Source organism: Lonchura striata, chromosome 1 (assembly GCF_050655825.1).
Source record: "Lonchura striata isolate lonStrDom1 chromosome 1, ASM5065582v1, whole genome shotgun sequence".
Classification (NCBI taxonomy): domain Eukaryota; kingdom Metazoa; phylum Chordata; class Aves; order Passeriformes; family Estrildidae; genus Lonchura; species Lonchura striata.
Window position 1 is genome coordinate 80,167,150 of NC_140703.1, and position 12,478 is coordinate 80,179,627.

The 12,478-nt window shown below is 36.5% G+C and overlaps 1 protein-coding gene across 4 annotated transcripts in view; it reads left to right on the forward strand.

Moving 5' to 3' along the window:
- The window catches only part of PCCA (propionyl-CoA carboxylase subunit alpha), a 271,230-nt gene that overhangs the window by 1,743 nt on the left and 257,009 nt on the right, over window positions 1-12,478 (forward strand). For 3 of the 4 annotated variants that reach the window (XR_014949358.1, XR_014949359.1, XM_021530256.3), the window contains exons 2-4: window positions 4,532-4,609; window positions 6,967-7,014; window positions 7,103-7,171. Coding sequence is in view for 2 of the 4 variants with exons in the window: in XM_021530256.3 (XP_021385931.1) it covers window positions 4,532-4,609; window positions 6,967-7,014; window positions 7,103-7,171 (195 nt within the window). In the remaining 2 variants the exon portion in view is untranslated. Of the gene's footprint in view, window positions 1-4,531; window positions 4,610-6,966; window positions 7,019-7,102; window positions 7,172-12,478 lie in introns of all 4 variants that reach the window. The other variant, XM_077781501.2, reaches the window with a different exon arrangement.

Here is a 12,478-nt window from a genome sequence, read left to right on the forward strand (position 1 = left end):
AAACAAAATGCTTTTATAGCTACTTAATAGCACTTATGAGTTATATTACTGAAGTGATTTCTAGCCCTGAAGGTCACCATCAAGACAACAATATATTGGGAAACTTGTAATAAGATGAATTTGCATGGAAATTGCTTTCATACATTCTTTTATGTTTTGCTAACATAGACAAATAATAAATGGACATCTTCAAACTTGACTGTGCTTGGAATGCCAACAATTTTTGCAAGGGCTAGTGGCTACTGAGATGTCCTTAACTTCTTGTGCTGCTTTCATGTGGGAATCAATAAAGGACCTGAGAAATGTGCAGAAACACTGATCTGGGGATTTAGCTCTTCACTCTGTTTCTAATGTAGTGCCTATCCCTTCTGTTTAGGTTTTATACAGAATGGGTTCTGCTTAGAATATAACCAGAATTTCATTTTGAGTGTTTTGCGCTTCTGAAGCTGTGAGAAAACCTTATGTTGAAAGAAGGCTGTAATCAGAGAATGAGGGTTGAGACATGGCTTTTGATATTTCAGTCATGAAACTCTTTTGAGAGAGCTGCTGGACTGATTAATGTAAAATGAAGTGATAAATACTATACATCATGACTTCAAGATTAAACTGCTGATATAGATTTTATTAGTGTAGGTAAGTTTTCTAATAATTGATTAAATGTATGGAAAGTTTCTCTGTCATCTTTGCACCCAACATTTTTAAGTCATGGAAGTTATCTGTATGGTGGGGGCTCCTTGCTTCTTCTCTGATGTTGTTTTTAGCATGCTGTTATTCCAGGGAAATATTTTTACTGATAGAATAGCAATGTTGGATATAATTTGCCACTAGGGAAGGAAGTTCAAATGATTGCCAATACTAAAATCTGTAGTTTACATTCATCTCCACAAATTGGCAAACAGTCTTAAAGTGTAATTCAGGTAGAGATTTCTGGGTTCCAGGAGTAGCTTTTTGGAATTTTTAGGGAAGGTATGCTGTGCTGTGTACTGTGGGCAAAAAGTACAACAAAGTTTTGAAATGAAAAAAATTGAAAGTCCATTACAGTCTGTGTTGGGTAAAAGATGTCACTCTTGTTTTGAAACACTCTTTGTGTTTTAATTTATTTTGTCTGTTCCCAACTTGCCTAGATTGTTACAGTACTGTGATCTATTTCATAGGTGCCAGCCTTACTGGATTTCTTAAGGCTGCTACCCTTAGAAGCTGTTCCAACTTTCTGCATCTGCTAGGTCTTGATCACAGGCTGCTCTAGTCTCCCTCCAACTTGTGCCAGCACTACTGCATGGATATCTTGGATAAACCGGACTGAAATCTGGCTGAGAATACATTTTTCCCACTCCTTGTGAGTGGCCTCTCAGCTGGTTGTATTCCCATGCCTGTTTCACTATACAAGCTTTGGGGACTGGCACAGAGGAGAAGCTACCTTGATATAGAAATGATTGAGCTTAAAAAAATAGCCTTAGGTGGATGTGTGTTTCTTTGTTTGTAGTTTGTATGCTATGTTGGCAAATGTGAAAGATTTCCTGTTCTTAGAATTGTGGGTGTTTGTCAGTCTGGTCAGAGAGAAGGGACTGTGTAGTGCAGTGTGCATTACAGAACCTTGTACCACAGCTGTGTTTGCAGATGGCTTCAGGAGAATTTGCTTACAGTTACAAGAGCTTGGCTGGTTAGCACTCTGAGCATACAAAGGAAGAGAAAGTGCTTCCTTAGAGAAATGTAGAAGTGTTACATTTCCCTCCTGTTCATAAGATTTATACAATATTGTATTATAAAGTGGTAGATTAAAAGTCTTGCAGTCATATGAAGGTGTCTCTTCCTATGTGCTTTATACCTACTTCATCAGTAGAGTTCCACACACAGGAAATTGTGTTGTCAAATGAGTTGAAATAAAGGTTTGGGAAGAGTTGCTGTGTAATCAAAACATGAAAAAAGAAATCATAATTTTAGTTAGTTTTATAACTGCTCAGGAATACTGACAGCTAAGACTAGGTACACCACAAAGAGAAAGGGATTATTCTTATGGTATCCTATAGCCAAGTCTGAAAGTGTAAGGGCAAAAATCTTAGGAGAGGTAGAATTTGTCTAGTGAAAAGAAATGTGCTAGTCTGACTGTTAGTATTGGGTATTGCGTACTGCGTTTTCTACTAATGCTAAAATACACATTCCTTCCAATACTAGACTTCTTACAACAAATATTGATACATGATGCTTTTCCTGCCTGAAATCTGGAACTCTGTGTCTGTTTCAACACTGAGACCTTTTTCTGCCTGTAAAGCTCAGTATCAATGAGTTATTTACAAGCTAACCAGCATGGCGGGGAGATTTCCTTCCTCTATGAGGGCATGTAAACCTTTAAAAACACACATATAAATAATATCTTAATAATAACTTAATTCTCTGTTTTGCTCTTGCATGCTCTGTCCTTAAACCATCTCAGGAGGTTTCCTAGGGTTGGGTGCCCAAGGGGAGGCAGTTTGTCTGTGAGGTCTCAAAGTGACAATGTGCAGTGGGCATCCTACAAAGTACTCTGTAGTTTGATTTTTTTTTTAATATGAAGTTATTTTATAACTGTTACAGCTGTTGTAGATCAGTTTGGCTATTTTGCAATTAATAATAGACAAAGCAGGATGCTTTTCCAAAATACACCAATACTATAGGTTTTTAAAAAATTTGCTAGACATGGGAAACTCTAAGCCAAATGCAGAAGTCCAGAATTGAGTTCTCATAAATGAATAGCTTGCAGTCTTGGGCTTTCAAGAGTTGAAAGCTTTATCAAATAGAAGTAACAAATCATTACAAAAATAGGTTATACCAGATGACTCTACTGCCCTCTCCTAGTTTAACAAGGTACAAGGAAGTCTGTAGGTCAAGCTGAGCTCTCTGGGCTTTGTTCTTAGGAACTGTCTGTGTAAGGTATAATAGTGAGGGCATGTGTGGTTTGGTGGAGGCAGCCAATTAAGAGTGCAGCTTGAGAGTTAGATTGGCTTTGCTGGGTTGTTGGTTTGAGATGCCTTTAGGGGTTTGATGTAGCTCTTAAAGAACCTACCTATGGCAGGAGCTTGGGAGCTGGGGGGTTAATGATGATACCTGCATAGCTGAAGGGTTGGAGATGGCAATTTAGTAACATTCCTTTGTGGCCTTAGATGTGCATTATTTGCAAAATACTTATTTATTTTTAATAATTATTCAATTAGTCTTAATGGCTAGGAGCAGATCTCTAAAGAGATTTTCTTTAAGTAGATGCAAGCTCTTAAACCTTAGTGTATGTTGGTATAGATACATATAGAAACTCTTCTTTTAAAAGCTGTGAACTAGGGTTGAGATTTCACATCTGAGTTGAGCAATATGCTTGATTTGTTTTAGGAAATTACCCCACAAGTACTCAATTCAGGGCTAAACCTGGCTTTCTCAGTGATTTGCTTGTGTGTATGAGAGGAGGCAGTTAAATTTTTAAACATAGGTACATAGGTTAGGCTATTACAAGATTTTTATATGGAATCTGGCCAATTCTGTAGTGTAAAACCAGAGCCGAGTGTAATTTAAGGTTTTTCCAATTTTTTTTAGTTGCTTGGTAATTCCCCCTAGTGTTTCCATGGGACAGCCTTTACTTTCTACTACTTCCTCAGATTTCTGCAACTTTTGCAAACAATTCTTTAAGACAGAATTGACAGATTGAGTTCTGGAAGTTCCCTGTCACTGCTGTTTTGTGTTTCCTACTTGTCAATATCTATTATTAAGGCTTTTTGTAGTCTTTTTGTTTCCAAGTGTGTGATTAAGTATGACTTTGCCAGAGCTGTCTGTATTGATGCATCTTTGGTGTGTTATTTTATCTGTATGATTGTTTTCATTTATGGCTAACTGCCATTACACTGTGAAACGACTTGCTTAATACCCATCTGAATCTCCTTTTTTATTCACTTAAAAATCTATGATATAATCTACTATGTTTTCTTTCAAATAGCATGTGTATACTGCTTTTTCAAATAGCATGTGTATACTGCTTTTTCCTGTGTTGTGCAAAAATTGTCTACGTAGAAGTTGGTTCAGAGCAGAAGTCTAAGGGAAAAAGACCTCTTTTCCTCAGACTGCTGTCAGGAGCCTGGGATAGGGAAGAGAGCATCTAAAGTCTGCTCTACTTTCCCCTTCTGTATGGGCCCAGTCTACTGCCTGCTATATGCCCAACAGTTCCCCAGCAGTGAAGACCTCTTCCCATCACCACTGTGTACAGACATATACATGCTCTTTTGAGAATTTCTTGTAGATATTTCTTAGAACAAGAAGGAAAGAAGGTGGTATAGTAGAGAGTATATTATAAAAGAAGTTATGCTTAAGCTAATGACCTCATATCTACAGCTTCTGAATTTTTTCTGGTTACTGTTTGTGGGTCTTTGCTTGGAGAAGGGCAGTTCTCTATGAGCTTTAATCCACTTGGCAAGGGAATGAAAGACTATGGAAGTTTTGTCAAGATGTCAGTGTATGAAATGTATTTAATTTAATGGCATATTGTAACAGGCTTAACTCCCTGTTTCTTCTGTAGTGGGAAACACTGTGTTCAAGATGGTGCCTTATAACTTCACATAATCTCTATTCGTCTGTGTATGATCCAAATGAAAAGGTAAGTAGTATGGTGCATGTTTTCTTTTTGACATCTTACTGTAATACTGACATTTGGGTTTTTAAGCTGCCTTCTTCTTTGTGCTGCCACTAACAGTGGTAGTTCTCTTGGTATAACCCATCACTATCACTGGTTTAACAGCATGTCTTTCTTTCTAAACCAAAAAGGAAGTTGCTTTTGCAGGATACATGTCAAGCAAGATTGGAATACTACTTTGAGTGTATCCCAAAAAGCTTAATAAGTGATTGCAAGCTTGGGAAAGTTACATACCAGCCTGAGCCTGTTGTAATTATGAAACAACTGTTAATGTTTTTCACGGTGTGGGCGGTAATGGGCCTGTTAAAACATTCGGGAGCTAGGCTAGCCAAAAGCTGTTTGTGGGAACAAAACTATGTAACAGGAGCAGCGTGATTGTTAGATGACTTGGCATGGAGGTGAGAACTTCAGACCTTGGAAAAAGATGGGCTGTGGGATTCCTTAAAATCAGAGAGTTTTGGGCATGTTGCAAAAGGCAGGCCTCAGAGACAGCAGGATGGTGATTAGAGCTAAGCAGTAGCTATAAGATTTGTCAGCAGAAAAATTATACAAGAAGTAGAAAGAGAGGACAAATAGAACAATGGTCTGTGTATTAACGCTTGGGTAGAATAACTCCCTAAGTTGCAGAAAAGTATATCTGGTGAGATATTAGGAAGGTCTAAGCTTAATAATGGAGCTCTGTGCATTGCATCTTGAGGCTTACAAGCAAATATTTTATTCTAAATAAGCAAGCCTTGTTTTAACTAAAGGTATGTGTGCTTATAGTGATTGGATAGAACTACTGTCAATATGATTTTGCTTTGTGTGATTGATCAAAAAGCTTTTAAAGTAAGTTGTAACATTAAGTTCTTGGTGTGCTGCCTGGGTGTGAGCTGCTGGCATCTTCCCATTGTCACAACCATGTAATGAGACTGATGCTAAAGAATAAACAGCTTGAGATACATGCCACAGCAGTCCCGTCCCGTTGCGTATAGCCCCCGGCTGACAATAATGGACCTTTAAGGCCTGCAGAGACTACCAAATCCTCATCTTGGGGATTGTGCAGTAGCAATCTCAATTTACAGTAATGTGCCAAGAAAAACTTTCCTTGTGGAAGATTGTCTTGGCATGGCCTCTGAAGTAACTCACTTGGAAAAATAATGTGACTGAAAGTACTGTAATATTCAAGGGCAAGGATGCCAACATTTCAGGACTGATAGGCTTGTCCTTATACACTGGTGTAGAAGCAATTAACTACAAGCGAAACAATGAGGCAATGGGGAAAACCAGTGTGTACCTAGAACTGTAGCTTTACAGTTTTTTTTTCAGAAGATTTATTTTTCTTAAGGCTCTTGTTTAATTAAGATCCCCTTGCTTTTCTAAGTGCATAATTATATTTAGGCCATATACTTGGATATTTGGTTTCTCTCAACTAGGAGCTGTCAGTTCAATCCATGACTCCTACAGACAGGAGAAGGGGCAGTGAACAAAACAAACCAGAAAAGCACTTAAACTGTCTTTGTAATGACAAGACTTTCATGTGACACCTTCTCAGACAATTAATGGAAATGATATAAAAAAATGTTACTCTGAAGCAGTATGATTTTAAATTTTATTTTTGAGTCTAATCTGAGTCTTTAGACAGAGACTAGAATTAAATTAAAATGTATGTCAAATATTCCTATAATCTTGATATTGAAAGTCTTGCACTACAACCCTGGCTGATTAATAAAATGACTTTTATGTATCAAGAACTAGATTGATGGTGAACTTGAGTCATGATGCTTTTCAGTACTAGGTATTTGGGAGTATTTTTTAAATTTCCCCTCAAGTCTATATGCTTAAAAATCTTTAAGTACCTAGAATGCTGAAATTTAGACTCACGAACAGTTTTGTATGATTATGCTGATAACCATTTTATACCAGATCACCAGCTAAAAACTCTTCAAAAAAGTTGCTACCTCCTGTGGTAGTCTTAAAGTATTTGTACCTCTGATAATTGAGCTTGTTTAAGATCTGTCTGAAGTCAGTTGTGCGCTGGGCAGTGGTATTCAGCAAATCTGGCTAAATTTACTGTAAAAGATTGCTGCAGCTCTCACCTGGACAGGTTTCTTATCACTTTATTTCCACATGGTGTTATCATGTGGTAATATTTTTAAACTGGTTGTGTTATATCATAATTTAAATCAGGAGAACTCTTTTAAAAGAAGGTGATCTCGGAATTATAAGCTCATAGATTAACCATGGTTTTAGTGGAAATGGAGAAAAAAAGAATGCATGTTTCTGGGGGGAGAAAAACTTGTATTCTGATTGTCTCTCAAGACTCTTATAATTCTTTTCAGACTTTTGAAAAACTCCTTATTGCCAACAGAGGAGAGATTGCATGCCGAGTAAGTATGTAGCATTTTGGTTTTCTGATATTTCATTCTAAAACTATTGATATTTAAATATTGGTAATTGTCACTTCTTATGTGGTAGGTCATCAAAACGTGTAAGAAGATGGGGATTAAAACAGTTGCCATACACAGTGATGTCGACGCCAATGCTGTGAGTACTACTTAATTCAAGTGGTAAATGAGGTTTTAGTAATTGAGCATGACTTACACCTGTTATGCAGTCTTGTTAGTTATTGTTGTAGGCATATTGGCAATTCTGAAGTATCTTTGTATATGTCCTTTTCCTCTATGTGCTTGAACTGAATGGAGGTAGCAAGGTGGAGGAAGGATTGGACAAGTATTTAGCATGTTTTTCCTGTGAACTCTTCTGTTTTTGTGTAAATGCTACCTTTGTCTTCGTGTGGATTAAGCTAGATACATGTGCTAGATACATAGGTAGATGGGGGCAACAAGTGTGAGAGTAGCAGTGAAACCTAAATTTTGTTTTGCTAAAATGCACAAAAAGGCATTTTAGTGAAGAGTGAATCCTAGAAGAAGGTATAGAGCTTAATACAAATTTTTCCTGTGTCTGATAAATATTTTTCATTACTTTCCACTTTCCATAGAAATGTCCCCTTCTACCAGGTATGCTAAACAGACTTAATGGAGCTGTTCCATTTTATGAAGATATTGATGTGCCTTCGATATTCAGCAGCATAGCAGGAAGGTGGTAAAACGGCTTTTTAGACATGTACGGTACCTGAATTGCCCATTTTCAGATTTTGTAGTCTCTTCATTATCATTCATGGCAACAATAACAGGATAATTTATTGTGTGGTGTAACAGCAAGTGTCATAATACTTGCATATTCTTTTTGACTAGAGAGAACACTGTACTATTCCTTGCCTGCAAGAACTGCCACAGGAGCAATGACCAGGGGGCATCCCCATGTCCCAGGAAAGTTTGTTGAAATCTGGAAGGGAGTTAAACCCCTGTATTATGATTTAATGAGAAGTCACTCAGACAAGCTACCAGAAAAAAAAGTGTATTTTATGCAGGACAGGACTTGTGAATTAATTAATGTGAGTTACTCAGTGTTAGAGAAACATGACATGGTTAATGAAATCTGAAAGTATTAGAACTTAGTTTTCAAAGTTAGATGAAAGGTGGGAACTGTTGGGAGTTTTGGACTTTGACATAGCTTTTGTCTGAGTCCCTTTGTGGTTCTATTACTACATTACCAGCTTGGCTCATTTGAATAGGGTGTAGATTGAGCAAGGGACTGAAATGGGACTTTTGGAAATGCTCTACTGATGGGTTTTTATGCCAAGTATTTCTTTCTTTGAGGTAAACGGAAAGCTTGGTCTGGATTTCAACTGGTAGCCATAACTGGTAATGTAGTAGCTTGTGGGTGCTCAATGGTCTGTGAAATGAATTCTTAATGGGTGGATGTCAGACATCATGATAACTTCTAATTCTTTTGGAAGCCAAGGGTTTTGTGAATATGAATACAAACTATTCTGTATGATCTATGATTACTCTCGTAAAACTGAAGCATGCTGATGGGTACTCGAATTCCATCTTATGTATGTAGTATCTGCTGTTAGGATAAATGGGTTCACTGTTTAGGAGCACTGCATAGCCTTTTCACTGGCATGAATTCATCCTGAAAATAGACTTAAAACACTGTTTAAATAAAACCCACATGTTCTTTCACCAGTCCATAATAGACTTGAGAAGATGAATTGGTCTTCTCTTCAGTGTGTCTATTGATAGTGTGGATTCTGCTATGAACTGGAGACTGTGACAAGATCTGAAAGCAGTAAGTAGTAACCAAGATTGAAGACCATAATAAGAGAGTAAGAATGGCATGAAAAGGTACAACTCATGACCTTAGGGGGAAGGGTATACAAATAGTGCATTATAAAAAGGAAATTGAAAATATGTCTATCTGCTTTGATCTACAGTGCTGTCTTAGATTTAAAATACAAATAGGGTTTTTAATTTGTAATAGCTCCCAAAAGAAAGAAAATCCAAGCTGGTATCTCAGAAATGCATTAATATACTCATGGTAGTTCATAGAGATAAGCTTAAGTGTGTTAGAAGGGATGCTGCCATTTTGAGTTTGTGGACAAGAGACAAGGCTGTAACAAATACTGTAAGAGTGATGTAGTGTCTGCTTAGCTCCTTGGAGCCTTACTTAAAGACTGACCAAACTATCTGTACGAGGTTAAGCATTGGCTGTGTGTCTTGAAGAAGCTCCAGGTATTTAAAGGAAAATGAGAGGAAGGCTACTTGAAAAACTATTCTGTGTACTTAAGGTAGCGGTATGAAGTCTTAAGCTAGTCTAATTATATATGTTGTTTGTCTATCATAGATCCTTCAGTCACTACCTTGTGGCCTTGCACTGGGAAAGAGTTTACTTAATGATGGCTGTTATAATGACTTGGGTACTTCTAATTATTCATAATGGGAATGACCTGGCCCATTGCAGCGATATGTGATTGCCATTTTGGATGACCTTGATAAATGAGTCCACAGGCCAAATTCTTTGACTCTGAAACTTACAATAGTCACCAACAATAGTTGTCCATAATTCTGTCCAATGTTTCATCAGCAGCATCCTTCTTGGTTGTACCAGTCATAACAAGATGTCAAACGTGCTGAAGTCATACTCAGGAGCTGATGCAACCTGCCAAAGGAGCCTCTGTCCTCGTGGAGCTAGGAAAAACATGTTTGCTTAGTGATGGGATGATACAAGAGAATTGTTAGTATTTTTTGATTTTGTGCTTGACAGGATATCTTACTCCTTCATGACTTGTATTGCAAAAGCAATGATAGGCAGCTGCCCTGATGATGCTGGTCATTGAACCAAAGACAGAAATAGCTGTAAAGACATGCAGTTGAACTAGGTGCCCATCCCAACACTGTTTGTCTTTACTGAAAATAGTGAGACCTGTTTTTAAGTAATCAAAGTAGGGAGAGATATCTTACAAAAATAATTTTTTATTAACACGTTTGGAAGTAGCTCTAACTACAGTAGATAAAATTTATGCTTAGAACTAGGAGTAACCTTTGAGAAGTAGAGCCCCTTATTACATTACTTGTCACCTGTATAGCTACTTACTGAAAAGCAGGTAGTCTGATACTCTTAATATGAATTAATTGTAACCAATATAACTGTAAAAGGAGGGCAGTCCAATCAGTCTCTTACTGACTCTGGTTTTTAACAGAAGCAAAGTTCCTTCAGTGTGCTCACTAAATATTTAAGGTGAGACAGAAAACAGGTATTACAAGGTATTTAGCAGTTCAGGCTCTTCAATGATAGCTTCTCATTTATTATTTAGTGATATGCATAAATGATTCAAGCAGGCATTTTTACTAATGTTTGTATAGGAATTGTATACACAGTCTTAAAATAATGCTTCTTGAATAAAAGCACTGCAAGACTTACAAGTGAGTTATCTTGTCCTTGAGCTTTATTTTAGATTTCTTTTGGTTGAATATTCAACTTTTCTATTCTTTTTAAATTTTCAGATGACTGAAATCCTTGTGGAATTTACAATGCTGAATAGAGGTAGTGGCAATAGACAAAAAGCATATAAGCTTTCCATGAAACAGCTTTTTCTTGTTCTTCACACTTAGTTTCTGTGGAGCACTGTGGCAAATGTCTTGAGTATGCTGTTAAAGCAATATCAATCTGGACATACTTACCATTGATAGATAAAACTAGTAAATAAACTATAAGAGCACAAAAAAAATTTCATTTCAAGGAATTGAAACTTTCCTGTTATGAGGAGGAAGCAGCAGAGAGGAGTATTATAAACTGGGAATGTGGCAAAAATGGAACAATCTGATGAGAACCAAATATAGCTTACCTGAAGAGGGAAAATACAAAGAACAAAATATACTGTTTTGTGATATTAATTTTAAAGATGACCAAAGATCTGAAAGATTTTTTACAGGTAAAAATTGTTATGGTGATAGGGAAGAGAACATTAACAAAACTTAAAAGGAGATAGTTGACTTGAGAGACTTTTGGATGCTTCTGTATTAATGCAAATTTATAGATAGCTGGAAATGGTATTACATGGGATTGAACTGCATTTAGTTTTGTGGAGGTGGGAGAGTCTGTGAACTGGTGGGAAAAACAGCCTGACAAAATGGCTGCTGAGGCCCCCATAGAGCATTACAGTTGCTCATGTGGTACTGAATAAAATAGATCATAATGGATGCTTTCAGGTCCTTGAAAGTAGTGGCTAATACTCTTTGATTGCATCTGTTATTTTGGGGAAAGCGGAGAAAGAAGTTGTATACTGTTAGAAATGCTGAGTTTTGTTGTTTTTTTTAACTTCAGTGTTCAGCTTTCAAAACACTGATTCTTTAGACTTGAATAGCTGAAGTGGGGAAGGACCATTAAATTCAGATTTTTAAAAAAATTAAAACATCTGGCAGAATTATTTTTGATATGAGAAAACAAGCTAAGAAATTTGTTCTGAACAAGAGTAGTCATATGTACTTTTCCCCCTGAACTGATTGGAATAGAGGGTTAAGATGAAAGAGCCTCCTCAACCATAAATGTAACACTGATGGTGCAAACATTGTCAAGGAAAGCTAGAGAACTATTGTAATGCCTAACATAATCAGCTAAAAGTATGATAAATGAAGAACAAGCTTTCACTAATTGGATCTGAACAAAAGAAGGTATAGCATAAAGCAGTGAATGAGATATAATTTTACTTGGCATTTTTTAACACAGCAGGGATTCTATAGCCATATGAAGCAATGAACTATAAATGACTGAAAAAATCCCATGGGAAAGTAATGTAAACTACTAAAACTTAACAGAGTAGTGGGCAGTGAGTTATACTTCTTTAATATAAGGTTTTTCCTATCAGTCACTTAAGACTTCAGGTGTTACATTAAACTGCCTGTTCTAAATCTTGTTCTGTTACATAATATAAAATGAAAAATAATGTAAATGCTTTTATTGATGTAACAGTAATTGCACAGAATTGAGCTGTTCTCCAGAAAGTGTAGTCAAAAAAGATCTTCCATTTCTAGTTAATTTATTTTTTCCTATATTCCTTTCCTAACTTTTTTTTTTTAAGCTTGGAGTCTGAGACAGTATTTCAGAATGAGGTTGAAGAAAAATCTGGTTTAGGGAAACTGCAAAGTTGGTAAGGGTTATAAGTTTCTATACCATTTCTTTATTGAGCTGAATGAATTTGAGTGAGAAAGATGAGGTTTTTTTCTGAAACAATATAAACTTAGAATTTTGCTGAAGACTTCTCTATAACTTAATGGGATGCTGTCAGTTTCTTTTGTTCTTCAGAATTCAGGCTGGCAAAAATAAGTATTGGAGGGCAATTTGGCATTTAAGTTTTAATGTAAAAAAATTAAGTTTGAAAAGTCAAAGTTTATCTAAAACTGAGGAGTTCTATTTACTTATAACTAACTTAGAGGTTTTAACATTTGT